Source organism: Suncus etruscus, chromosome 14, assembly GCF_024139225.1.
Source record: "Suncus etruscus isolate mSunEtr1 chromosome 14, mSunEtr1.pri.cur, whole genome shotgun sequence".
NCBI lineage: Eukaryota > Metazoa > Chordata > Mammalia > Eulipotyphla > Soricidae > Suncus > Suncus etruscus.
The window spans coordinates 67,711,511-67,735,377 of NC_064861.1; the positions used below are offsets into that span (position 1 = coordinate 67,711,511).

At 50.4% G+C, this 23,867-nt stretch overlaps 1 protein-coding gene across 1 annotated transcript; it reads left to right on the top strand.

Annotated features, from left to right (window-relative positions):
* The first annotated feature begins 6,470 nt into the window (after positions 1-6,470).
* Positions 6,471-23,635, top strand: ST3GAL2 (ST3 beta-galactoside alpha-2,3-sialyltransferase 2). The gene is made up of 6 exons (XM_049786434.1): positions 6,471-7,697; positions 10,241-10,434; positions 18,158-18,337; positions 18,813-18,858; positions 19,291-19,410; positions 21,361-23,635. The coding sequence occupies exons 1-6, from the start codon at positions 7,359-7,361 to the stop codon at positions 21,532-21,534; spliced, it is 1,053 nt and encodes a 350-aa protein (XP_049642391.1). The 5' UTR covers positions 6,471-7,358; the 3' UTR covers positions 21,535-23,635.
* Positions 23,636-23,867: the final 232 nt, after the last annotated feature.

Consider the following 23,867-nt stretch of genomic DNA (forward strand, 5'->3'; position numbering starts at 1 on the left):
GTCCTGGATCGGCTGCTTGCAAGGCAAATACCGCTGTGCTATCTCTCCGGGCCCCCTTCTGACTTTTTTTTTGGTTTTTGGGCTATACACGTTTGATGCTCAGGGGTTACTCCTAGCTACGCGCTCAGAAATCGCCCCTGGTTTGGGGGGACCATATGGGACGCTGGGGGATCGAACCACGGTCCATCCTACGCTACGGTCCATCCTACGCTACCGCTTGCAAGGCAGACACCTTATCTCTAGCGCCACCTTCCCGGCCCCCCTTCTGACTTATTCTGACACTTTTTTCCCCCTTCATGCCAAAGGAGAGTGTAGTGTGTTTGTTCTGTTTGCCTGTGCTGGTCTCAGACTGGGCTGTTCCATGCTAAGGGAGGTCAAGTCCATGATGCTCTCCAGGGCCCTGACTGAAATGGCACTGAAAGAGTCCTCAGCTCCCCAATCTGGACCGCCTGCTCTCTGGGGGTGGGGTTGAGAGTAGCAACCCTCTATTACTCCCTCTTTTACTCCTCCACTGGTTCCCAGGCAGGACTCATGCATTGTTCCAAGTGGGTGGAAGGGTGAAAGGGCCAGGCCGGGCCAGGCAGATCATCTGCTCAAAGCCCTTCAAGGCCCCCTGCTGCCTCTCTCTCCTTCTGGGTTCTGATCTTATTTTGTTTTTCTTTTAGCTTGGTGGCCATCTCAGCAATGCTGTGTGGGGAGTGTCCTAGCTCTGTGCCTGGGCAGTCATTTCCTTCATGATTCTGGGGCAGTGGGGGACCAGGTGGTGCTGGGGACAGATCCTGGGCCTCCTGCAGGAAGAGTGTTTCTTGAGCCCCAGTTCTTGTGGCTTCTGACCACACATAGTCTTTCTGTTCACAGCTTTGAGCCCCACTTCCTGCCCTTTTGGGGACATTGTGGTTGAACTCTCTTGCAGGCTTGCAGTGTGAAGCCATGCACTGACTTAGGTCACAGCCTTGGCTCTTCTGAGACTTCCCTATATACTCCCTTTTTCCCTCTAGCTCCAGCAGGAAAGAGAAGTCCTCACTCTCTTACCCGAAATGCCCCCCCACCTCCACACTCCAGTGCAATGGCCTGGGCCCCAAGGCCCTGCTTCCCTCCAGTCTTACCGGCAGCTACTCTCCAAGGAAGTCCTGAGTCCCTCCCTCCTTTGTTACTCAGGGACTTTGGTTTTCAATTATCTTCTTTCCTGCATTCTGAACTTGCTCTTCTCTGTTGCCTGATCTATCAGCCCCAGTTTCACACACATTCTCTAAGATTTCTCCCACTCAATCTCCAAGCCCCTGTTTTTTGGGCAATACCTACATTGCAACATAATTCGCCCATCTCATGTGTGCTATTAATTGGTGCTCAGTGTAATTACGTGGCCATGCAGGCCCCAGCACATAACCATTTCAGAGCATTTCATCACCCATGAGAAACTGCACCGACTTGGGTTCACGCCCCTTCTCCCTGCACCCCCAGCTGAGGTGACCCTGACAGACTGTGGATTTGCCTGCTTCTGCTGTTTCAGGTGAATGGGGTCCTGCCAGGCCCTCTCTCTCTGGCACCAAGTATTTAGGGATCCTCCGGGTCTAGGATGCTTCCTTTATGGCAGAGGAAAAGTGCATTCACATTCTATGCTGCCTTGACTTTTTGTCCTGATTTTGCATTTTTGGGGGGACCATACCTGGCAGTGCTCAGGGTTTACTCCTGGCTTTGTGCTTAGGTATCACTCCTAATGGGGCTTGGGGATCCAGTGGGATGCCAAGGATCAAACCCGGGTTGCCCTCATGCAAGACAAGTGCCTGACCCACTCGACTCTCTCTGGCTGCTGTGCCTCCTTTTGTGGATCGTTTCTTAGTTCCTGGCGTGTGGCCCTGTTTCCACTTGGGGGCTATCTGGATAATGTGTGTCTGGGCGCCTTGTTTGTGTGGACATCAGGGCTCTGCTCTCTGGGGAATGTACCCAGGAGGAAAATCGTTGAGTCATAGGATATCTGTGGTTATTTTCAGGGCTTTTTTTTCTTCCTGTTTTGTTTGGGTGTTTTGGGGTCACACCTAGTCGGGCTCCTCTCTCTGTAGTGTCTGGGGGAATCGTGTGGTGCTGGAACTTGGGGCGCCAGCATGCATACACAGCTCACTCACCAGGCCTCTGCACTTTGCCCCAGCCTGGGTATCTGTGTTGAATCTTCTGAGGAACTGCCAGGTGGTTTTCCACATCACCGCACAGTCTTAAGTTCCCACACAGCAGGTGAAGGCAGGTGAAGGTTCCGCTTTCTCTCCATCCTCCCCAGTACTGGTGTTCCCCGACCTTGTGACTGCAGCTGTCTGTGTGGGTGGGATTGGCGGCTCAGTTGTGAGTCTGATGTTTTCCACTGATAAGTAATGACCTGAGCAAATCTCTCTCTCTTTCTCTCTCTTTCTCTCTTTCTCTCTCTCCTCTCTCTCTCCTCTCTCTCTCTCTCTCTCTCTCTCTCTCTCTCTCTCTCTCTCTCTCTCTCTCTCTCTCTCTCTCTCTCTCTCTCCTCTCCTCTCCTCTCCTCTCTCTCTCTCCCACTTCTCACTCTCTCCTTCCTTTCCTCCCACCTGACAGTGCTCAGGGACCATTCCTGGTATGTTGCTCAGAGTTTTTTTTTCTGGCAGGCAGGCTTCAGGGAATCCTGTGGAGCCAGGGACATGTGCAGTATGTGAAAGTATGTGCCCCAGCTCTTTGAGCAATTTACTCAACCGTTTTATATATATATTTATATTGTTCTGGGCCACACCTGTGCCCAGCGATCACTCCCAATGAGGGTTGGGGAACCATAACTGATGCCGGGGATCAAACCCAGGTCGGTTGCATGCAAGGCAAGTGCTCTGCCCGCTATAGTGTTGCTCTAGTTACCTGCATATATTTGTTTTTGTTTTTGGGGCACACCCAGCGGTGCTCAGGGGTTACTCCTGGCTATCTGCTCAGAAATAGCTCCTGGCAGGTATGGGATGCTGGGATCAAACGCCACTGTGCTATCTTTCTAGCTCCACCTGCATATATTTTTTAAGGAATAAAAATAGAGGGCAGGGAGATAGTACAATGGGAAAGGTGTTTGCCTTGCATGTGACTGTCCCAGGTTCCATTTCCAGCATCCCATATATACGGTCCTTGAGCTCCTCTAGGAATGATCCCTGAGCACAGAACCCTGAGCATCGCCAATAAAAAAAAATATGGGAATGTTGGGTCTGCAGTGATTGTATAGTGAGGAAGATATTTGCCTTGTACTTGGCTGAAAAGGGTTTGATCTCCAGCTTCCCAAATGGTCCCTGAACCTGCCAGAAGTGCCCAAAGCCAGGAATAACCCTGGAGCACCTCTGGGTGTGGTCCAAATCCCTCACAAAAATAGAGGAGTGAGGGAGATAGCTGAACGGGCCAGTGAATGTGCTTTGCATGCTAGAGACTTGGGTTTGATTCCCAGCATCATAGATCCCCTGACACCACCTGGTGTAGCCCAAAAACTCAAATTAGAAAAAAAAATATCGGTATTTGGCTCATTGGTAGAATACTTCTCTGGGAGAGTTTGAGCTAAGGCACCTCAAAACCTCAAAAACAACACTTGGTGGTAGCCAGTAGTAAATTAGTGAGTGAAACCACCAAGTAACTGCAGCTTAGATCAGTTCCTCCCTCCCTGGTTCCACCTAGTCCTGGCCCTCTGAGGAATTTCATGAATTTTGTGTCATTTCCTTGACTTGATTGTGTTAAACAATTTCTTGCCTGAGCTATGTACCTTTGAATCTTTCATGAACTCTCTATAGGGCCCTTCTTCCCAGAACTCTTCTCTTTGATAATCTGAAACCAAAGCTCACACCTTTTGTTTGTTTATTTTTGGGCCAACCCAGAGGCACTCAGGGATTACTCCTGGCTCTGTGTTTAGGGGTCATTCCTGGTAGTACTCAAGGGACTATATGAGATAAGGAGAATTGAACTCAAGTCAGCCATTGAAGACAAATGCCCTACTTGCTGTGTTATTGCTCAGGATCCAGCTCATATATTTTTTATTCAGTGAAGTAGATATTTGAAAGTTACTTACAATCTGTTCATCTATGCAAGTGGAGAGATTTGGTTTAGTGGATTTCAATGATTACCAGGTGCTGTCACCAACATTCCTTTTTGTTGTTGTTGTTGGGGAGGGCAACACCCGACAATGGTCAGGGATTACTCTTGGATCTGAACTCAGGAATCACTTTTAGCAGTGCTCAGAGGACCATGTGGGATGCCGAGAATCAAACCCAGATGGATTAAGTACCAAGGCAAACACCTTCCCCTTTTTGTACTTTTGCTCTGCCCCCTGGTCCAACATCCTTTTATGTCTGTTGAACGTGCTGCTTCCTTTAAATCATCTTCTTGGCCCTGTCTATATTAAGTGATGCCAGATTAGCTTCTAAAGTTCAGTCCTACACCTCCAAACTGCTGACTCTGTGCATTTAAATCCGGTTCATTTCAATCAAAGCTCATTTGGGGCCAGAGAGAAAGCACAGTGGTAGGGCATTTGCCTTGCATGCAGCTGATTCAGGACAGACGGTGGTTTGAATCCCGGCATCCCATATGGTCCCCAAGCCTGCCAGGAGCAATTTCTGTGCATAGAGCCAAGAGTAACCCCTGAGTACTGCTGGGTGTGACCCCAAAACCAAAAATAAATAAATAAAATAAAATAAAATAAATAAATCAAAGTTCATTTAAAAATGTTACCCAGGTCAAGACACTTCTCTCTGCCAAAGTCTCCCTTTGGGTCCCTAATAAGCCCTGTGTCTATAGAGGGAGGCTGGCCACCCGCTGTCCTGCCTTCAAAGACTATCTCCTCCTGAGTTAACTCCTGCACCCTGTAGTGGCTGGCCGCTGGGAAAGGCCTTTGTCTTGGCCCTGGCTCCAGGAGTGCGAGTGGATCAAGTGTGTCCTAAACCACATTGTCCCCACCCCTGACTGTCCTGCTCACTTATTTATAAGGTACCTCAGTCACCAGCTCACCCATGGAGACCAGGAATCTTGGAATGAGGATGAGATCTTGAATGTGGATGTGGAACTTGGGATGTGGATCTTGGAATGAGGGTGGGGTTCCCTCTTACATGCTTTTATGTTTATTTGTTTTTGGGGCCTCACCCAGCGGCGCTCCTGGCTCTTCGCTCAGAAATCACTCCTGTCAGATTCTGGGGACCCTGTGGGATGCCGGGGATTGAACCCAGATCTGTCTCTTGCAAATGTCCTCCCCACTGTGCTTATACTCCGACTCCTTTCGTCTATGATTTTTTACTTAAGGAGAGGATTTTAGAGCCCCATCTGGCCATGTTTGGGGACCTGTGCTTGCCTGGGATCAAACCTGGCTTGGCCACGTTTGAACGAGATTCCTCCACTTTGCTGTCACTCAGGTCTGCATCCTCGCCTTTAGACCAGGCCTGGGTAGGCTTGAGACTGATCAGAGCGAGCAGCGTGAAGCCTCGCCTTCCCACCAGAGTGATGTCCATCTTTCTGGAGCTGCAAGCGAGCTTCCCTGGGGCTTTGTGGTCTGGCTGTGTCCCAGAAGCTTGAGCTGTTGTGAACTGAGTGGGCCAACGAGGAGCTTGGCTATAGCCTGAGAGCCCTGAAAAGGCAGGACCTCTGAGGGGAGTGGGGGGCACATTACAAGGCCAGGGCAGAACTGGGTGCTTGCTGGTATTGGAGCAGCGGGAGGCCAGGAGTGGCCTGTTGCCAGGAATAAGTGACCTTCACACCCGCTTTCTCAAGCCTCGGCCTGACCTTTATCCTGCTCTCAGGCTCTCTCTGATTCAGGCCCAAGTCCCAGTCAAGGCCTCTCTCCTCCTGCCCCTGTTCTTAGCTTCAAGGCTGAGAGCCAAGGGCTGAGGGCTGAGCCCCAAACCCTGATGTCCTTTGACAGGACAGTGAGGAGGGGGCAGGCTCTGCTCCCATACAAAGCTGGCCACATTGTTAATGGTTCACCTAGTTATGACTCAGACATACCCCACCTAGAAAGAAGGGTGCCCTTTGAACCTGTCGGGCTGGGGAGGCAGACATTCTGTCCAGTTCACTGGGACCCTCTCTGGGCCATCTTTATTTAGTGACTTTTTATCTTTGGTCCACTCCCGGAGTTACTTCTGGCGGTACCATATGGGATGCTGGGGATCGAAACCAGTTGCCACATGTAAGGCTATCACTCTGGCCCCTCTGGGCCATCTTTAAAGTTTTACCTGGAGTTAACTTTACACAGTCCCACTCGAAACTTTTCAACCCTGCTGCTCAGAGGCTCTTGCTCTGGGACTCTGGGGAAATCTCTTTCCATGCTTGTTTATCTTCTGGTTAATAAGTGAAGCTTGTCCTCTGAGACGGCAGCTGGTTGGAGGGGAGAACCTGTCCCCCATTCCGTGCCCCCGCTCCCTGCCTCATCAGTTCAGCAGGCACCTTCTCTCCTGCAGGGGATATGGAGACAGGGAGCTTATGGAGGTGTGCAAAGTGGCAGCATGCTCATTCTCCCCCTTCTCCCTTTTTCAGGGTCCTGCGCCTGCAGCCGGATGCCAGATGAGTAAGTGGGAGGGATCACTGATAGTGCTGGTGTCCATTGGGATCTGGACCTTCAGGGAACAGGACGGAGCCACCATAACCCAGAGGATCGACTGAGCAGCTCCCTGCAGATCAGGCCCCACAGGACTCTGCAGAGAAACAGGAGCTGCACACCCCTGAAAGCCACTGCAGCTGAGACTGGGACAGAGAATTGGAGCAACCGACACCTTGCACCGGCGGTTGATAGGCATCCTTGGAGGACCTTGGGTGCCACAGTGCGGGTTTACTGACCCCGCACAAGGCTTCCTGGGCACCCTCCCCTGGCCGAGGGCTGAGGCCAAGTGGGTGTACCCAGGTGGGCACCACTCTTGCATGGAAACCCGGCCATGCAATGCTCATGACTTCTCTCTGGTGACAAGGTTGGGAGAGTGTCCCCTCTGTGGGGCACAAGGGTCTGCCTCAGGGTCTGCTCATGAGCCACAAAGACCCCGGCTGCTCCGGACTGGACCGTTCGAAACCGCCAAAGAGGGGGCCTCACAGAGCTGGCAGTCAGCAGCTCCGAGGGACTAGAAGGCTGGAGTGGACTGAGTCCTTGCTCGCCAGCAGGACAGGAGGCGCAGAGCACCTGTGGCCCAGCTAGTGACCAAGACACTCGGTGAAGCCATAGCCAGGATATCTGCAGGTGGCTCAGACCTGGAGGCCCGCTGCTGCTAAGCGTGTGTCCTCCTGAAGGGGCTGTGGAGAGCGTGGTGTGGGGGGTCCCCTCTGCTGTCCCCTTATGCCCTGTGCGTGGGGAACCAGAGCAGGCAGGCTTCTCTGGGGCCTTGGTGGCCCCCCGCGGCCCCCTGGCGAAGCACACCATGAAGTGCTCCTTGCGGGTGTGGTTCCTGTCTGTGGCCTTCCTGCTGGTCTTCATCCTGTCCCTGCTCTTCACCTACTCGCACCACAGCATGGCCGCACTGCCCTACCTGGACTCCGGGGCACTGGGCGGCACCCATCGAGTGAAATTGCTGCCTGGCTACGCTGGCCTGCAGCGCCTCAGCAAGGAGGGCCCGGCCAGCAAGGGCTGTGCCTGCCTCCGCTGCCTGGGTGACAGCGGTGCCTCTGACTGGTTTGACAGCCGCTTTGATGGTAGCCTGTCCCCTGTGTGGACCCAGGAGAACATGGACTTGTCCCCGGATGTCCAGAGGTGGTGGATGGTGAGAGAGCAGGGGGTGGGTGGGTAGCCTACTTCTGCATTCCCTTTCCCAGAGGCTTTCCTTCTAGATTGGGGGTCACTATTTTATTTTATTTTTTGTTTGTTTTTGGGCCACACTGAGCGCTAAGTGCTAAGGGATTGTTCCTGGCTATGTGCTCAGAAATTGCTCCTGGCAGACTCAGGGGACCATATGGGATGCCAGGAATCAAACCTGCGTCCGTTACTGGTTGGCCACATGCAAGGCAAACGCCTTACCACTGTGCTATCTCTCCAGCCCCTATTTTATTTGCTTTTTTTGTTTGTTTTTGGGCCACATCTGCTAACGCTCAGGGATTACTCCTGGCTCTACACTCAGGAATTACTCCTGGAGGGTTCAGGGAACCATATGGGATGCCGGGAATAGAAATCTGGTCAACTGTGTGTAAGGCAAACGCCCTATGTATCCTGCCCCATTGGGACAGGGGTGGTGATGGTGGTAGTGAAATCACTCTTACAACTCCCTCTTGTGTTCGAGTTTACTGACTTGTAGCCCCAGATCATGAAGCCCACTTTGTCACAGGCCCTCGAGGTTGGAGGTTGCTTTGACTTGGATGAGAGAGAAACCAGCTGTCCAGAGTCTGAAAGGACACTAGGAAGACCTAAGAGCCAGGATCTTGGGGAGCTGATCTTGGGGCACAGAGCTATGACCCGGGTAGCAGGAAAGCTGGCCTTTGGGGCAGCAGTCCCTGGGGATGGTAGGGGATGCAGTTGTTCTTGCCGTGCTGCTAACCCATGAGGGAAACTGAAGCCTAGATCTGTTTGCTCATTTTCCTAGTTTGTAACTATTGGCAAAAGTTTGGTTAATTTAATTTATTTAACATGAGGGCCAGAGAGATTGCACAGTGGTAGGGCATTTGCCTTGCATGTGGCCAACCCAGGATACGGTGGTTCGAATCCTGGCATCCCATATGGTCCCCCGAGCCTTCCAGAGGCAATTTCTGAGCACAGAGCCAGGAGTAAACCCTGAGCACCACCAGGTGTGACCTGCCCCCCCCCAAAAAAAGAACTAATAAAATTTAAGAGACCCCCCCCCACTCCAAGCCTTCTAAATGGAGACCATTGCTGGTCACTCTTGTCAATCCCATTTATTCGTGTTGGGCTCTGGGGTGCTGTGGGCCCCCTCACAGTTTTGGACTCGGGTCTGTGACCCTGAATCTCAAGTTTTTCCCCAGCCCTGAGGATCATTTGAAGTACTTTGAAGGACAGTTGCTTGGTTTCTTGCTGGGAAATAACTGAGCCGGAAGGAATGTCCTGAGGGGCCAGGTGTGTCTGGCCTGGCACCTGGAGGTTTCCCTGGCCTCCTCTCACCTCAGGAAGTCCAGTCAGGCCCCTACTCAGCTCTCTGTGACCACACTGAGTGCTCTCTGGGGAATCTGACATGAGTGGGTGACTCAATTACTTGGACTAGACCTGTCCTGAGGGTCCCTTTTAGCACAAGCAGGATCTGGGTGTCAGGATCCTTGTTCCTTGCCTCCCACCCCTATTATGGACTCAGAAGCCCCGGTCTCTGTCCTGAGCACCCCAATATGCTGAGTTCTTGGGGTTCTTGGTCTTTGGTCCTTTCTGTCCAGAAGAGGCTCCTGTTGTCATTCCTGGAGCCTCCCATAGCCCCAGCAACACCTGCACTGTCTCCATCCCCACTGTGTTGTGTCACACACCCCACAGCCACTCATAGCCTGATTTGGACTCCCTGAAGGTGGCCCAGGGCAGGGCAGAGGACCCAGCTTTCAGGTTGCCCCTAAAATTGCACATCAGCTTCAGCAGCTGGGACAAATCCTGCTGGAGGCCCAGAGCAGACAGTATGTTGAGGACACCCCTTTGAGGGGGGCTTCATGTTTACTCCTAGGTATGTGGGATAAGGGAAACCCCTGCATTCCTGCAGGCTCTCATCTGACTCCAAGAAAGATCTTGCTTTAATTTCTGGTTTTCAATAGGCCAGTGGGTGTGGGATGTGTGTCTGTATATGAATGCATGTATCTGTACACATGTGAGCGATGCATGTATATGTGTATGAGCATGTATGTATTGTGATGTGTGTGTCTGCTATGAGTGGATTTGTGAATATGTGTATGTCTGTCAGTATGTATGGAGGAAACCAGCAATGTGTTCAGTCCTCCCCATCTTGCAGGCATTTTTTTCTGCCTTCCCCTTCGGGCTCAGGGAGTGGTTTCTGGGATCCTGGGACCTCAGCCAGACCAGCTCTGGCAACCTAGCCTTTAGGCGAGTCCCGGGGCGCCCCCTGGAGGCGGATGAGAAACAGCAGCCTCTTTCTGTACCTGGTCATACTGGGCAATGGGAGCCCAGAAACATGCCCAGCTTCTTGATCCTGAGCCCCCCTCTCCCGAGCAACAGAACAGCTCCTAGTCCAGGCCCCTGGCTGTGGTTGAGAGGGGAACGCTCCTCCCTGGTTCTGGGGTGACACATGCAGGAGGCCTGTGAGGGGAGGTCAGCAGGTGCCCCTTCCTAATAACCACTCCCCACTCCTCCTTCCTTCTTCCCCCACAGATGTTGCAGCCCCAGTTCAAGTCACACAACACCAGGGAGGTACTGGAGAAGCTGTTCCAGGTGGTTCCTGGCGAGAACCCCTATCACTTCCGGGACCCCCAGCAATGCCGCCGCTGTGCTGTGGTGGGGAACTCGGGCAACCTGCGGGGTTCTGGCTATGGGCCCGATGTGGATGGACACAACTTCATCATGAGGTGAGACTTGGACCTTGTCAGCCATCATAGGGTTGTCCGATACTCAAACACCTAGAATCTTCTGCGACAGGTTCTCCCCTTCCTTTGTGGAGTGGATGGTGACAGGGTTCCTGTCCTTGACTTCCCTTGAGGCCTAAACAGCTTCTGACAAGGGAAAAAGCAAGGAGCTGGAGTGATGGTACAGTGGGTAGAACACTTGCCTTGCACACACTGACTCGAGTTTGATCCTCGGCATTCCATATAGTCCCCAAAGCCACTAGGAAGGATCTCTGAGTGCAGAGCCAGAAATAATCCCTAAGCACTACCAGGTATGGCCCCCAAACAAACAAAAGCCTACAAGAGCTTGTAGTCGAATCTGCTGCATATTGCTGGTGTTAGGTCCCCCCAGAGGCCCATCCATGTGCTGATCCCCCTGCGTGGGCACCGGGCCAGGAGTGAGGCCCACGACAAACCTGGATCGTAGTGATGGGGTGGGGGTATGATGAAAATGCCTTGCAAGCTGGGATGCAGACAGCTGGAGTGTGGACAGTGTGAGTTGGAAGCCTGGCTTCCATCTGGCACCTTGGACTGAGCCCCAAGTTAGGAGGCACCCCTGTGCTCTAGTAGGGCGTGGCCGTCAAATAGTAGCCATAGTTTCCTTGTCAGACTCAGCTGATGGTCCTGGGCAGACAGAGGAGCTTGGGTGCTGGTTTCTGCTGCTCATCAGGGATTATGTGGGTTCTTTTGTCTTCTCCATCACCAAGGTCAGGAGAGGGACAGATGGGCAGCAGGAGTGAAACAGGAACCAGAGGGACCCCCCACACACCCCCAACCCCCGTCGTACACATGGGCTGCTGCTTCTGCTGACTAGCATTTACTGCCTCATCCCTGGATTCAGGGGACAGATCTCATGCACCCCGATGAAGAGCCTTGGGAATCAGGCGCCCCCGCTCGCTCTCGAGAGGTGCCTCTTTGGGTGAGCCTGGCAGAAGGACCGGCTTTCCCAGGAGACTGGATGAAGGGCTGTGTCTTAAGAGACTTCCGTCTCCATAGCAACACCAGCCTGGAGGCTTCCCACAGTTCTGGCAAAACCTATCTGTGTTGAAAGGGATGAGAGGTACCAGAAAGGGGGTGTAGAACCCCATCCAGTAACCTGGAACAACCTAACCATCTTTCTGAAATCACTGACCCCTGAAATGTCTGGGAAACCAGCTGTAGGCTACAGAGGATTTCCCTCCCACCCTCTTAACCCAAGACTCGTAGAAACGGGCTCTGGTGCTGTCACTCCAGGCTGCCTTGGAACTCTTGGGAAACCTGGGAAGATATAGGGGGTGCTGGAACCTTCCTCCCCTGCCCTTTAGAAAGCTCTGGGCTGCAAGTGAGCTGACAAAAGGTTCTTTGCTTGGACTCAGGAGCCACGAGAATAGGCTGCAGGGAGGATAGAGAAGGGGTGGGGGCACTTTCTGTTGGTTTCTGATTGGTGTTGGAGCTCAAATTCAGGGCCTCAGACATGTCATGCCTGCACTTGGCTACCAAGTCTCCACCCCAGGTCCACACCTGATGATGTTCAGGGTTTACAGCTGGCTCTGCACTCAGGGGTCATATAGAAGACCATATGGAATGCTGGGGATCGAACCCAGGTCAGCCGTGTACATTGTAAACACCCTTGTCGCTGTGCTATCACTCTGACCTCAGAACTTGCACCTGAGCCTGATGGATCACGGTGTAAATATGTGAATGTGAGAAAAGCGCCACCACCAACAGCGCTGAACTCTGAGCACAAATGCACACGCGCTCCCTGCTGGCCAATCCCAGAGGCACTGTAAGAGGAAACAGGCTGTTCCGAGGACAAACAATACTGGCAGATGGGTGGGGGGTGAGGGGTGGGGAAATCCCTGAGCCTCTCAGTGTGTGGTCCAAAACCAAAACAAACTTTAAAAAAGCTGACTCTTACATTTTTTTTTTTTTTTTTTTTTTTTGTGGTTTTTGGGTCACACCCGGCAGTGCTCAGAGATTATTCCTGGCTCCAGGCTCAGAAATTGTTCCTGGCAGGCACGGGGGACCATATGGGACGCCGGGATTTGAACCGATGACCTCCTGCATGAAAGGCAAACACCTTACCTCCATGCTATCTCTCCGGCCCCGACTCTTACATTTTAAGCTGCTTACCAAAAGTGGAAGATTGAATTTAGTGATTCTAAATTTTGTACAAATGGGTAAGAAAACTAGAAATGTTGCTCGTTTGTTTTTAGTGACGCTAGGTAGTTTTTATTGAATAAAACTTGTTTAGGGGGCCGAAGTGATAGCTCCCAGGTAGGGCGTTTGCCTAGCATGCAGCTGACTCGGAACAGACTCGGATTTGATTCCAGGCATCCCATATGGTTCCCTGAGTGATTTCTGAGTGCACAGCCAGGAGTAACCTCTGAGCTCCAACAGCTATGACCCAAAAACCAAAGAAAAACAAACTTGTTTAGAGGGGCTGGAACATTAGCACAGCGGGTAGGATATTTGCCTTGTTTAGGATCAACCCAAGTTTGATCCCTGGCATCCCTTATGGTCCCCTGAGCACTGCCAGGAGTAATTCCTGAGCACAGATCCAGGAGTAACCCTTGAGTACCATGAAGTTTGGCAAAACCAAACCAAACCAAACCAGAAAACTAAGCTTGCTTAAAAAGACATGAGAAGTGGAGCTAGAGCAATATCATAGCAGGTATGACTTTTGCGTTGCATGCGGCCAACTGAGGTTCTATCCCCAGCATTCTATATAGTCCCCCAAGCCTACCAAGTGTGATTTCTGTTCATTAATTTTTTTTATGTATTGGAATTTTGGGCCACACCCGGCAGTGCTCAGAGGTTACTCCTGGCTCTGTGCTCAGAAATCGACCCTGGCAGGCTCGGGGAACCATATAGGTATGGGATGCCGGGGATCCCAGGCGTGATTTTTGATCAAGGAGCCAGAAATAACACCTGAGTGCTGCCGGGTGTGGCCCAAAAACAAACAAACAAAAAAAAAAAAAAAAGAAAAAGAAGAAGGGGCCGGAGAGATAGCATGAAGGTAAGGCGTTTGCCTTTCATGCAGAAGGTCATCAGTTAGAATCCCAGCGTCCCATATGGTCCTCCGTGACTGCCAGGAGCAATTTCTGAGTCTGGAGCCAGGAGAAACCCCTGAGCACTGCCGGGTGTGACTCAAAAACCAAAAAAAAAAAAAAAAATAATAAGAAGAAGAAGGGACCAGAGCTGTGGTGCAAGTGGTAGGGCATTTGCCTTGCACGTGGCTAACCTAGGACAGACCACGGTTCGAACTCCCAGTGTCCCATATGGTCCCCCAAGCAAGGGACAATTTCTGTGTGTATAGTCAGGAATAACCCCTGAGTGCCACCGGGTGTGCCCCCCCCAAAAAAAAAATAGAAGAAGAAAAAAGACATGAGAAGAGAGGCCGAGGATGGGGCGGAGTGAGGAAATGTGTTCAAGAAAGAATAGACTTCTCCAGAGTGGAAAGAAGCTTGCAAGCAAGTGGGACTTGTGTCCAAGGGAGAGCAAAGGCATGAAGAGTGAGCCAAGAAGTTTAGAAGTCTGTGGGCTTGTCCCACCCACAGAGATGGGAAAGTGCTCTGAGTTTTCAGTTTCTCCCAAGATGACTCCAAAGACAGCTCTGACCAGGGACAAGGACTGGGGCAGATACTTTATAGGGAACCTTCTCAGAGCTACCCAGAGAACAACCTCAAGCGGAGCCAGCCAGGAGTGCCCACCCCCAGCCGTGACCTTGAGGCCAAATAGATCCATCCTCACTCCCCGTCACCAAGGGGCAACCCAGGACAGTCGTGCTTAGAACTTGGGCCATTCCTTTAGGCCTTAGAATGGAAAGGCTGGACAAGAACTCCAAGTTCTTGGCCGAGAGGCTGCTACCAGCCCAGAGGCCAAGGGAACAAGCACATCAGTTTTCTGTCTTGCACATAGTCTTCTGGGAAAGTTAGACACACCAACCAACCGAGACCAGAGCAGGATAATTCCGTTCATTTTTTTTTGTTGTTGTTGTTTAGAAGAACTGTTTTGGGGGCCAGAGAGCTTGCACAGCAGTAGGTCGTTTGCCTTGCATGCAACCAACCCGAGATGGACCCGGGTTCGATTCCTGGCATCTCATATGGTCCCCCGAGCCTGCCAAGAGCAATTTCTGAGCAAAGAGCCAGGAGTAGCCTCTGAGCTCCGATGCTGCTGTATGGCCCCAAAAGCCGAAATAAACTGTCAAAAAACAAAAACTATTTTGGGTCTGAGAGATAGAATGGGGGAAGGTACTTGTCTTACACATGGCCAACCCCAGTTGTTGTTTTTTTTAATTGATTTTTTATTTTTATTTTTTTTATTTTTTTTTTTTTTGTGGTTTTTGGGTCACACCCGGCAGTGCTCAGGGGTTATTCCTGGCTCCAGGCTCAGAAATTGCTCCTGGCAGGCACGGGAGGACCATATATGGGACGCCGGGATTCGAACCGATGACCTCCTGCATGAGAGGCAAACGCCTTACCTCCATGCTATCTCTCCGGCCCCGATTTTTTATTTTTAATTATGAGAACAATGATGCAAAGAGGACAAGGTAAAGTTACAATGAAAGGACAATCTCCCATAAACAGTTCTCAGAAGAAATCCTCTTGCTGACGCCTAAATATTGAACTTACAGTCAAAGATCATTAAGAAAAATAAGGCAGAACCCATGTACAATTACTTTGTCTACAAGTCCCCAGATTGTAGTACATTATAACATTTCTTAGCAGTACACAAAGCAATCTAAAGCCATGAGATTTATGTGACTCCTTAAACATTGAAGGCATAGTATTTTTATATATTTTCATGCACATGCATATTAGTTTAAGTTAACATCAAAAGTTTAAGAGTTTTTTTTTAAGGGTTAGTCAAAAGAGCACAGTAAAAACGGTGTTAGAGGGGCCGGAGAGAGAGCATGGAGGTAAGGCGTTTGCCTTTCATGCATAAGGTCCGTGGTTCAAATCCCGGCATCCCATATGGTCCCCCGTGCCTGCCAGGAGCGATTTCTGAGCATAGAGCCAGGAGTAACCCCTGAGCACTGCCGGGTGTGACCCAAAAAAACCCAAAAAACCAAACCAAAACAAAACAAAACAAAAAAAAAAACGGTGTTAGAGTGGCAAATATTGTTTGCATAGGCCCACCAAAATATGGGGGACATGGAAAGGAAAAGCCTTGGTCTAAATATAAGGAGACCCTACCCCTGAAGTTTCCTGGCATAAGACCAATTCTAGGTTCCAGGCAAACTAGTTTATTCAATCCAAGTCATTGTCTGTAGTGCCAAAATATTTTTATTTTTATGCAGTCTCTATTGTTGGCATCAGGTGTCTGTATTAAAGATCCTGGAACCTGCACATCCTACATTGAAGTCAGGCTGGTGTGGAGTATCTTCTAGTTTCACTTCACAATTAAGGGGCAATACAGAAAGCCTAGTCCAGTAAGCAGGTCATTGTTGTTAAGTCTTCTCAGTATTAAGGGAAGTCTCTTTTGAGTAGGTTGATGTCAGAGCAGCGGTAGGATCTTCCCTGGTAGAGGATTGCCTCCAGGTGATGTTATAGACAACCTTGGATGTTTCGTAAATGTCTTCCCTAGATCAGGGGTGAATGGAGAATGCCCATTCTTCTGAGGCCTGTGCCAGGTCTTTATGTCAATGTTCAGGGTGTAAGGTTCCATTGCACTACAAGATTTGTGTGTTCCCATCTCTATTAGATAAGAAATTATTTGTATATATAGTATTTTCCCGTTTTAGTGTGCCTATGCATCAGAGTATATGGGGGCATAAGAATACGTCCAACATGGGGCCGGAGAGATAGCATGGAGGTAAGGCGTTTGCCTCTCATGCAGGAGGTCATCGGTTCGAATCCCGGCGTCCCATATATGGTCCTCCCGTGCCTGCCAGGAGCAATTTCTGAGCCTGGAGCCAGGAATAACCCCTGAGCACTGCCGGGTGTGACCCAAAAACCACAAAAAAAAAAAAAAAAAAAAAGAATACGTCCAACAATACCCATGACTTAGTTCAAATATAAGCATTAAACTGAGGGACTCTTTCACCAAATTCCCTATTGAACAGTTCACAAAGAGAAGAAAAGTTAAAAAAGGGGGGGGGAAAGGAAGTCGTCACTGTATAAGAAAATATTCAGCAAAAGTTATAGTCGTCAAAGAAAACACACATAAAATGTTGAAAAGACATACGTGTCCTTTTTATGCCTTTTGGAATAGCTGGGTGGGTGTTAATTCCAGGTCACTACTTGGCCAACCCCAGTTGTACCGTAATATATGTTATGGGAAAAACTTGTCCATTGAAAAGGAAGTCTTCTGTCTCATTTCCTGACTCTGATTACCCTTTTAGATGATTTTTCTATTTATATAAAAGGGATATTTTCCTTCATTAAAAAGGCATTGCCCGGGCCCGGAGAGATAGCACAGCGGCGTTTGCCTTGCAAGCAGCCGATCCAGGACCAAAGGTGGTTGGTTCGAATCCCGGTGTCCCATATGGTCCCCCGTGCCTGCCAGGAGCTATTTCTGAGCAGACAGCCAGGAGTTACCCCTGAGCACCGCCGGGTGTGACCCAAAAACCAAAAAAAAAAAAAAAAAAAAAAAAAAAAAGGCATTGCCCAACCAGTTTTATATTTAGTTTGGTGCTCTTGGGTCACTCCTGGGTGTACTCAGGAATAGAACCCAAGGAGTATAGAACTATAAGGTACTTGCTTTGTGTGCAGCTGACTCAAGTTCAGTCCCCACCACCACCTATGGTTCTCCACTGAACACCAAGAGTGATCCCTGAACACAGGAGTAATCCCTGAGCACTGCCAAGAGGGGCTCCAAAACTAAAAACAAAAATAACAAAAAGATTGAACCCATGTCTCTTTCTGAATTGTGGTTCCCTGCTGCTGCACATGAGTATGTTTGAGAATTTTTCATTAAAGAAAGAAAGGAGAGGCTGGAGTGATAGCATTTGCCTTGCACCTGGCTGACCCAGGATGGACCTGGGTTTAATACCTGGCATCCCATATGGTCCCCCGAGCTTGTTGGGGGTGATTTCTGAGTGCCAAGCCAGGAGTAACCTGAGCGCTGGGGTGTGACCAAACAAACAAAAAATCCACACAAAAATTAATGAAAAAAAGGAAAGGGGGATATTTTACCTTTTGATTTTATGCCCAGAGGTCACTACCAGCTGATCCTTTATACATATTTATTTAAGATATTTAAGCAACATGATTACAATCATGATTGTAGTTGGGTTTCCGTCAAAACAGAACACCCCTCCCCCTTTACCAGTGCAACATTCCCACCATCAATGCCTCACAGCTGGTCCCTTGATTGAATCCAGCACACCTACATACAAAGCAAGTGCTCTAGCCCTTGGAACCATCTACCTAAGCATGGAACTTATTTTCTAGGGTACATAGTCCCTTGGTTTTCTGTCATTGGACTGTGCCTCCTTGTATTACTTTGTAGGGGAGAATCTAGAAATGCAGTTACTGGCTCCAAAGGTATATACACATCCATTGACTTTCATTTTCTTGCAAGAGGACTCTGCAGTACAGGGGTAGGGATGGAACTGGGGGCTTCTCTATGCAGAGTATGTGGTGTAGCCCCTGAGCTGCTTTGCTGGCTCCTTGATAATCCTGAGGACCAGCCTACACCGGATCATCCTCTACCACTCTTCCCATGGCACTAACCTTTCACATCCCCCTCATGACTCCTACAGGATGAATCAGGCCCCCACTGTGGGGTTTGAACAGGATGTTGGCAGCAGAACCACCCACCACTTTATGTACCCCGAGAGTGCCAGGAACCTGCCTGCCAATGTCAGCTTCGTATTGGTGCCCTTCAAGGCCCTGGACCTGCTGTGGATTGCCAGTGCATTGTCCACAGGGCAGATCCGATTGTGAGTATGCTGCAGGAGCGTGCGGGGAAGAGCAAATGGGTCATGAGCGAGTTTAAGTAGAAAATTTGAGAAAAGTTGGGGTTGGATAATCACATGCCTGGATGCCCATTGAAAACCTTGTCTCTGTAGTTTTCTTTTTTTTTTTTTGGTGGGGGGGGGAACCACACCAGTGACACTCAGGAGTTACTCCTGGTTCAGCACTCAGAAATTGCTCCTGGCAGGCTCGGGGGATCATATGGGATGCCAAGAACCGAACCAGGGTCCGTCCAAAGTGTGCAAGGCATATGCCCTGCTGCTGTGCTATTGCTCCTGCCCCTCCTGTAGTTTTCTGAACAAGACACTGCTGTGGTGAACTGTGGGCAGGCATGCTAGAAAAGGGTACTCTGGGGCAGTATGCGCAACCATAACTCAGTGGAAGGAGGAAATATCCTTGGGGCCCAGGCATATCTCACTGGTCATTGTTTCCCTGTTCCAGCACCTATGCTCCGGTGAAGTCCTTCCTCCGAGTGGACAAAGAAAAGGTAAGTTCCCACTTCTCGTCACCACTCAGTGATTTCCACTTAGTGGAAACAGTGCAGATATCTGGTCCTGTAGCATCTGTATCCCCTGTGCCATTTGGAGTTTCCTTTTTTGTTTGTTTTGGGTCATATTGGCGGTGCTCAGGGGTTACTCTGGCTCTGTGCTCAGAAATTGCTCCTGGCAGGCACGGGGGACCATATGGGATGCTGGGATTCGAATTACCGTCCCTCTTGGATTAGCTGCATGCAAGGCAAATGCCTTACTGCTGTGCTATCTCTGGCCCCTCCCTTTGGTTTTTCCATCAGTGACCCCACAGGGCACAGGAATGGAGAACACCCACCCTGTTTGGGCCCCTGGACCACAATGCTCAGTGCTCTGCCTGCATCTCCTGACCCCAGCAGCCCCTCACATATCTATCCCCTCATCTTTTCCAGGTTCAGATCTACAACCCGGCCTTCTTCAAGTACATCCATGACCACTGGACAGAGCATCATGGGCGCTACCCTTCCACGGGCATGTTGGTGCTCTTCTTCGCTTTGCATGTGTGTGATGAGGTATGTGGGGAGCTTTCTGCCAGCTAAACGGGGTTGGGGAACAATACCTGCCGCCCCCACAGGGCTTATTTCTGCAAGAGGAATAAGTTTGGTTTGCTTTGCTTTGGGGGCCATACCTGGTGATGCTCCTGGTTCTGTATTCAGGAAGGTGCTCAGGAGATGTACCATCACTCTTGCCTTGAGGAATGTCTATATAGGCAGAACTTTAGTGCTGTTGGTCTCTCGTCTCTTCTCTCTCTCTCTCTCTCTCTCTCTCTCTCTCACACACACACACACACACACACACACACACAGCATATTCTAGGCTATATAAATCTATATTACCTAGATTTACTACTTTCACTAGTTAATGAAATATGCCATCACTTCACTGAAAAGTTAACAAAAGGGGCCGGAGAGATAGCATGGAGGTAAGGTGTTTGCCTTTCATGCAGGAGGTCATCGGTTCGAATCCCGGCGTCCCATATGGTCCCCTGTGCCTGCCAGGAGCAATTTCTGAGCATGGAGCCAGGAGTAACCCCTGAGCACTGCCGGGTGTGACCCAAAAACCACAAAAAAAAAAAAAAAAAGAAAAGTTAACAAAAAAAAAGTTAATAGAGGGGCCAGGGAAATAGCTTCGAGTCATTGTTCCCCTGAACACAAAAATTAATACATATCAAGGAAGTCAATTACTATTTATTACCAAAGGTGGTATAAACAAAAAAGAATGGAAGGAAAATTATGGAGCTAAGTGTTGTGGGGGATAGCTGTGTGGCCCTGCTGTGTTGAAAAAAAAAAAAAGGTTGGGGTGGGCCTGGAGAGATAGCACAGCAGCGTTTGCCTTGCAAGCAGCCGATCTAGGACCAAACATGGTTGGTTCGAATCCCAGTGTCCCATATGGTCCCCTGTGCCTGCCAGGAGCTATTTCTGAGCAGACAGCCAGGGGTAACCCCTGAGCAACGCAGGGTGTGGCCCAAAAACCAAAGGGAAAAAAAAAAAAGTTGGGGGGGAGTAGAGAGATAGTGTGGAGGTAGGGCGTTTGCCTTGCATGCAGGACTGTGGCTCAAATCCTGGCATTCTATATGGTCCCCTGAGCCTGCCAGGAGTGATTTTTGAGTGTAGAGCTAGGAGTAATCCCTGAGCGCTGCCAAAACAAACAAAACAACAACAAAGAAAAAGATTAAGGGGCTGAAGAGGTTGAACAGCAGATCTAGTGTTTGTCTTGCTTGTAGCTGACTCAAGTTCGGTTCCTAATGCCACACATTGTCCCCTTGCTCTACTAAGAGTGAAATCTGAGTGCAGAGCCAGGATTTAGCTATGAGTACTGCCATATGTCACGCAAAAATGAAAACAAACAAGCAACAATAACAAAAAAAGTTCGGTTTAGGGGGATGGAGATACAGTACAGGGCATTAGGTGCTTCGCTTCTCCAGGCCAAGAAGCTCTAGCACCACCTAGAGTCCCTGAGCACTGTCAGGTGGGGCCCAAAAGGCAAAACAAGACACCAAACCAAATCAAAGCAAAAATGGGGATTTAGTTGCTCAAGGAGTCAGGATGTGGCCTGCAGGTGAGCGACTCTGCCTCACACGTCAGCACCCACCTTGCCCAGTTTACGGTACTGTATATTGTTTGATCAGCTTGCAGAGTACTCCCTTTGCAAAAAAGGAAAACTAGGTAGTTAGAGGCATTGCATTATTGTCACAAAGCAGCCCAAAACTTGTGTCTGTAACACACACACACACACACAGTACTCCCTTTGCAAAAAAGGAAAACTAGGTAGTAAGAGGCATTGCATTATTGTCATAAAGTAGCCCAAAACTTGTGTCTGTAACACACACACACACACACACACACACACACACACACACACACACACACACACACACACACACACACACACACACACACACACACACACACACACCCGTTGTCTGACGTGGGGGTGACCTGCCCACCCACCCGCCCCTGCAGGTGAACGTGTACGGGTTCGGGGCCGACAGCCGAGGCAACTGGCACCACTACTGGGAGAACAACCGGTACGCGGGCGAGTTCCGGAAGACGGGCGTGCACGACGCGGACTTCGAGGCCCACATCATCGACATGCTGGTCCAGGCCCGCAAGATCGAGGTCTACCAAGGCCACTGAAGCCGGCCTCGCCGCCACCCTGCCTGCCCAGCCCCAGCAGCGATGCGATGCCATGCGATTCCACGATGCGATGCTCTGCGCGGCCCTGTGACCGCTGGCTCCAGACCGGGACACGAGCGCCAGGGCCGCAGCCTAGGCCCCGGGAATGAGCTCACGCTCGGAGCCGCGCCAGGGCAGGCACGGTCTGGACCGATCATGCTGCAGCCCAGCTAAACGCCGCTGTCCCCCAGCCAATCATGAGACTCGAAAGCCGGCCCGAGGGTCCCGGTACCGCCAATCAGCGCTTTTAGTGGGCGAACTTCCGGCCACCGGGCTGCGTCTCCTCCAATCAACGGCCTTTGAGGGCGGGCCACGCTCTAGCCCCACTTCCCTATGCTTCCGGGTAGGAGTATTTTATTCCTTGCTTGTGATGGAGCCAAGGCCCCAATGACAGTACTGTAGGGCTGGGCATGGGGGACCTCCGTCGGGGCGCCGAAGAGATAATTGGAGGTGAAGAATCAGGACTGCGGCTGGATTTCCCCTTCTCCAAAGGGTCCTCAGGGCCTGGGGTGCATCGAGGGGATCTTGCTGGATGGAGGTTTGGGGGGTGGGACAGGAGGTTTCCTGGGAGCACGCTTTCGCCTCCAGGGAAAAGCCAGAGTCTTTCCAAACCTCTGCAGGTCTCCAGAAGTACTAGATTCCCCACCCTTCCTTTTCCTCTTCTGGTCAGGCCCTAACTAAATGGGCGAGGATGAGCCCACCAAAGAAATACAGTGAGAAATCAGGGCGCTGGGGTCCCCTTGTGCTGCGCCACTCCCGCCTCGGGCCACCCTATGGAATGGCCTTTCTGATCAGGGCATTTAGTGCCTCACTGGGAATACAGAATTCTCCTAAACTTGCAAATAGGTGTAAGGAGCAGGGCCAGGGGGCCTGGAAGCCCCTAGCGTCAAATGTCAGGTGCTTCCCATTCAAGGGAACCCTCAGCCTACTGGTCATGCCCTTTATGCCCATTTTTAGCATCTCTCCTTCGGCCCTGGGCCTCCTCACCAGCCTACACTTGTTGCTCTGGAAAAGAAAAAAAAAATCCAAACTTGCCCTAGGTGATCCTAGGGCTCTGCTGCTTCCTATCTCTTTCCTTTCTCTTATCTCCTCTCTCACACGCTTACACACACCTGATGCTGGCTCTAGGCAGAGGGAGCAGCATGTGGACAGGGAAGCTGGATCAGGGAGGCCCACCGCCAGGTGTATGTGTCCCCTTCTTTCTGCACCTCAGATTGGGAAGCCTCTTGCGTGGGGTGACAAGTACTTGGGAAATCTATGATTTAGTCGAGATGAAATTGTCATATCTGGTGGTCCATAAAGGTTTTTTTTTTTTTTTTCTTTTTTTGGCACTCCTGATTGGGGGCACGAATGATGGAGCCTGGTTTTAGGGGAGGCATCAGCTGTCTCCCTTGCCTGCTGTGCCCTGCACCCTGCTACCTCGATCCACGCTCCAACCTTCTGATACCCTGGTCCCACCCAGTTTTAGTTCCAGGAGAAATGCTCCCCCCTTCAAGGTTGGGGAAGTTTAGAAGGGGAGGCCTGGGCTTCTATGAAGCTTGTGAGCACTGAAAGGTCCCTTTCCCCAGCAGTGAGAAGTACAGAGACCCGGTGCAGCTCTGTCCTTCTGACTCGGGTAATGGACTTGCCAGCGGGTGGACTCCCGTGCATAGAAACCTAGTGAGAACTTAGATGGAGGCTGTTTCTTCTCAGTTCCAAAAGTAGAGCTTGCAAAGAATAGGGCAGGTTTGGAGATCCAGGAGTGCAGTGCCTTGGGTTACCCCTCGCCCCCCAGTCCTTCCTCCCCATTGTAGACTCAAGGCACCAATAGCATATGTTTCCTGAAGAGGCAGTTTCAAAAGTTTAGAAGATGAAAAAAAAAATCAATGCAATGATGCCAAACAGTATTGAATAGAATAATTTATTTCTTTTTGTTCCTTTTTGCATTTTATTTTGTTTAAACCATTAATAAATCCCCATTCTGGAAGAGGTAGGTCTCAGCACCCATCCCAGATCTCCTTTTCTGTAATATTTAAACATTTTAAAATTTGTTTTCTCTTTCTGAATTAAAACAACAAGAGCCTATTTATGTCATTTGTGGGCCTGAGAATGTGTGTGTGGGTGGTGGAGGGGACGAGGGTGTGGGTCTGAGAACATGGAGCTGGGAGAGGAATGGCTGGGGCTTGGAGAAAAAGCAGTAGGCAGAGCTCAGAGTAAAAGTGCTGAGTACGGGGGCCGGCACGGTGATACTAGAGGTAAGGTGCCTGCCTTGCCAGCGCTAGTTTAGGACAGACCGAGGTTCGATCCCCCTGCGT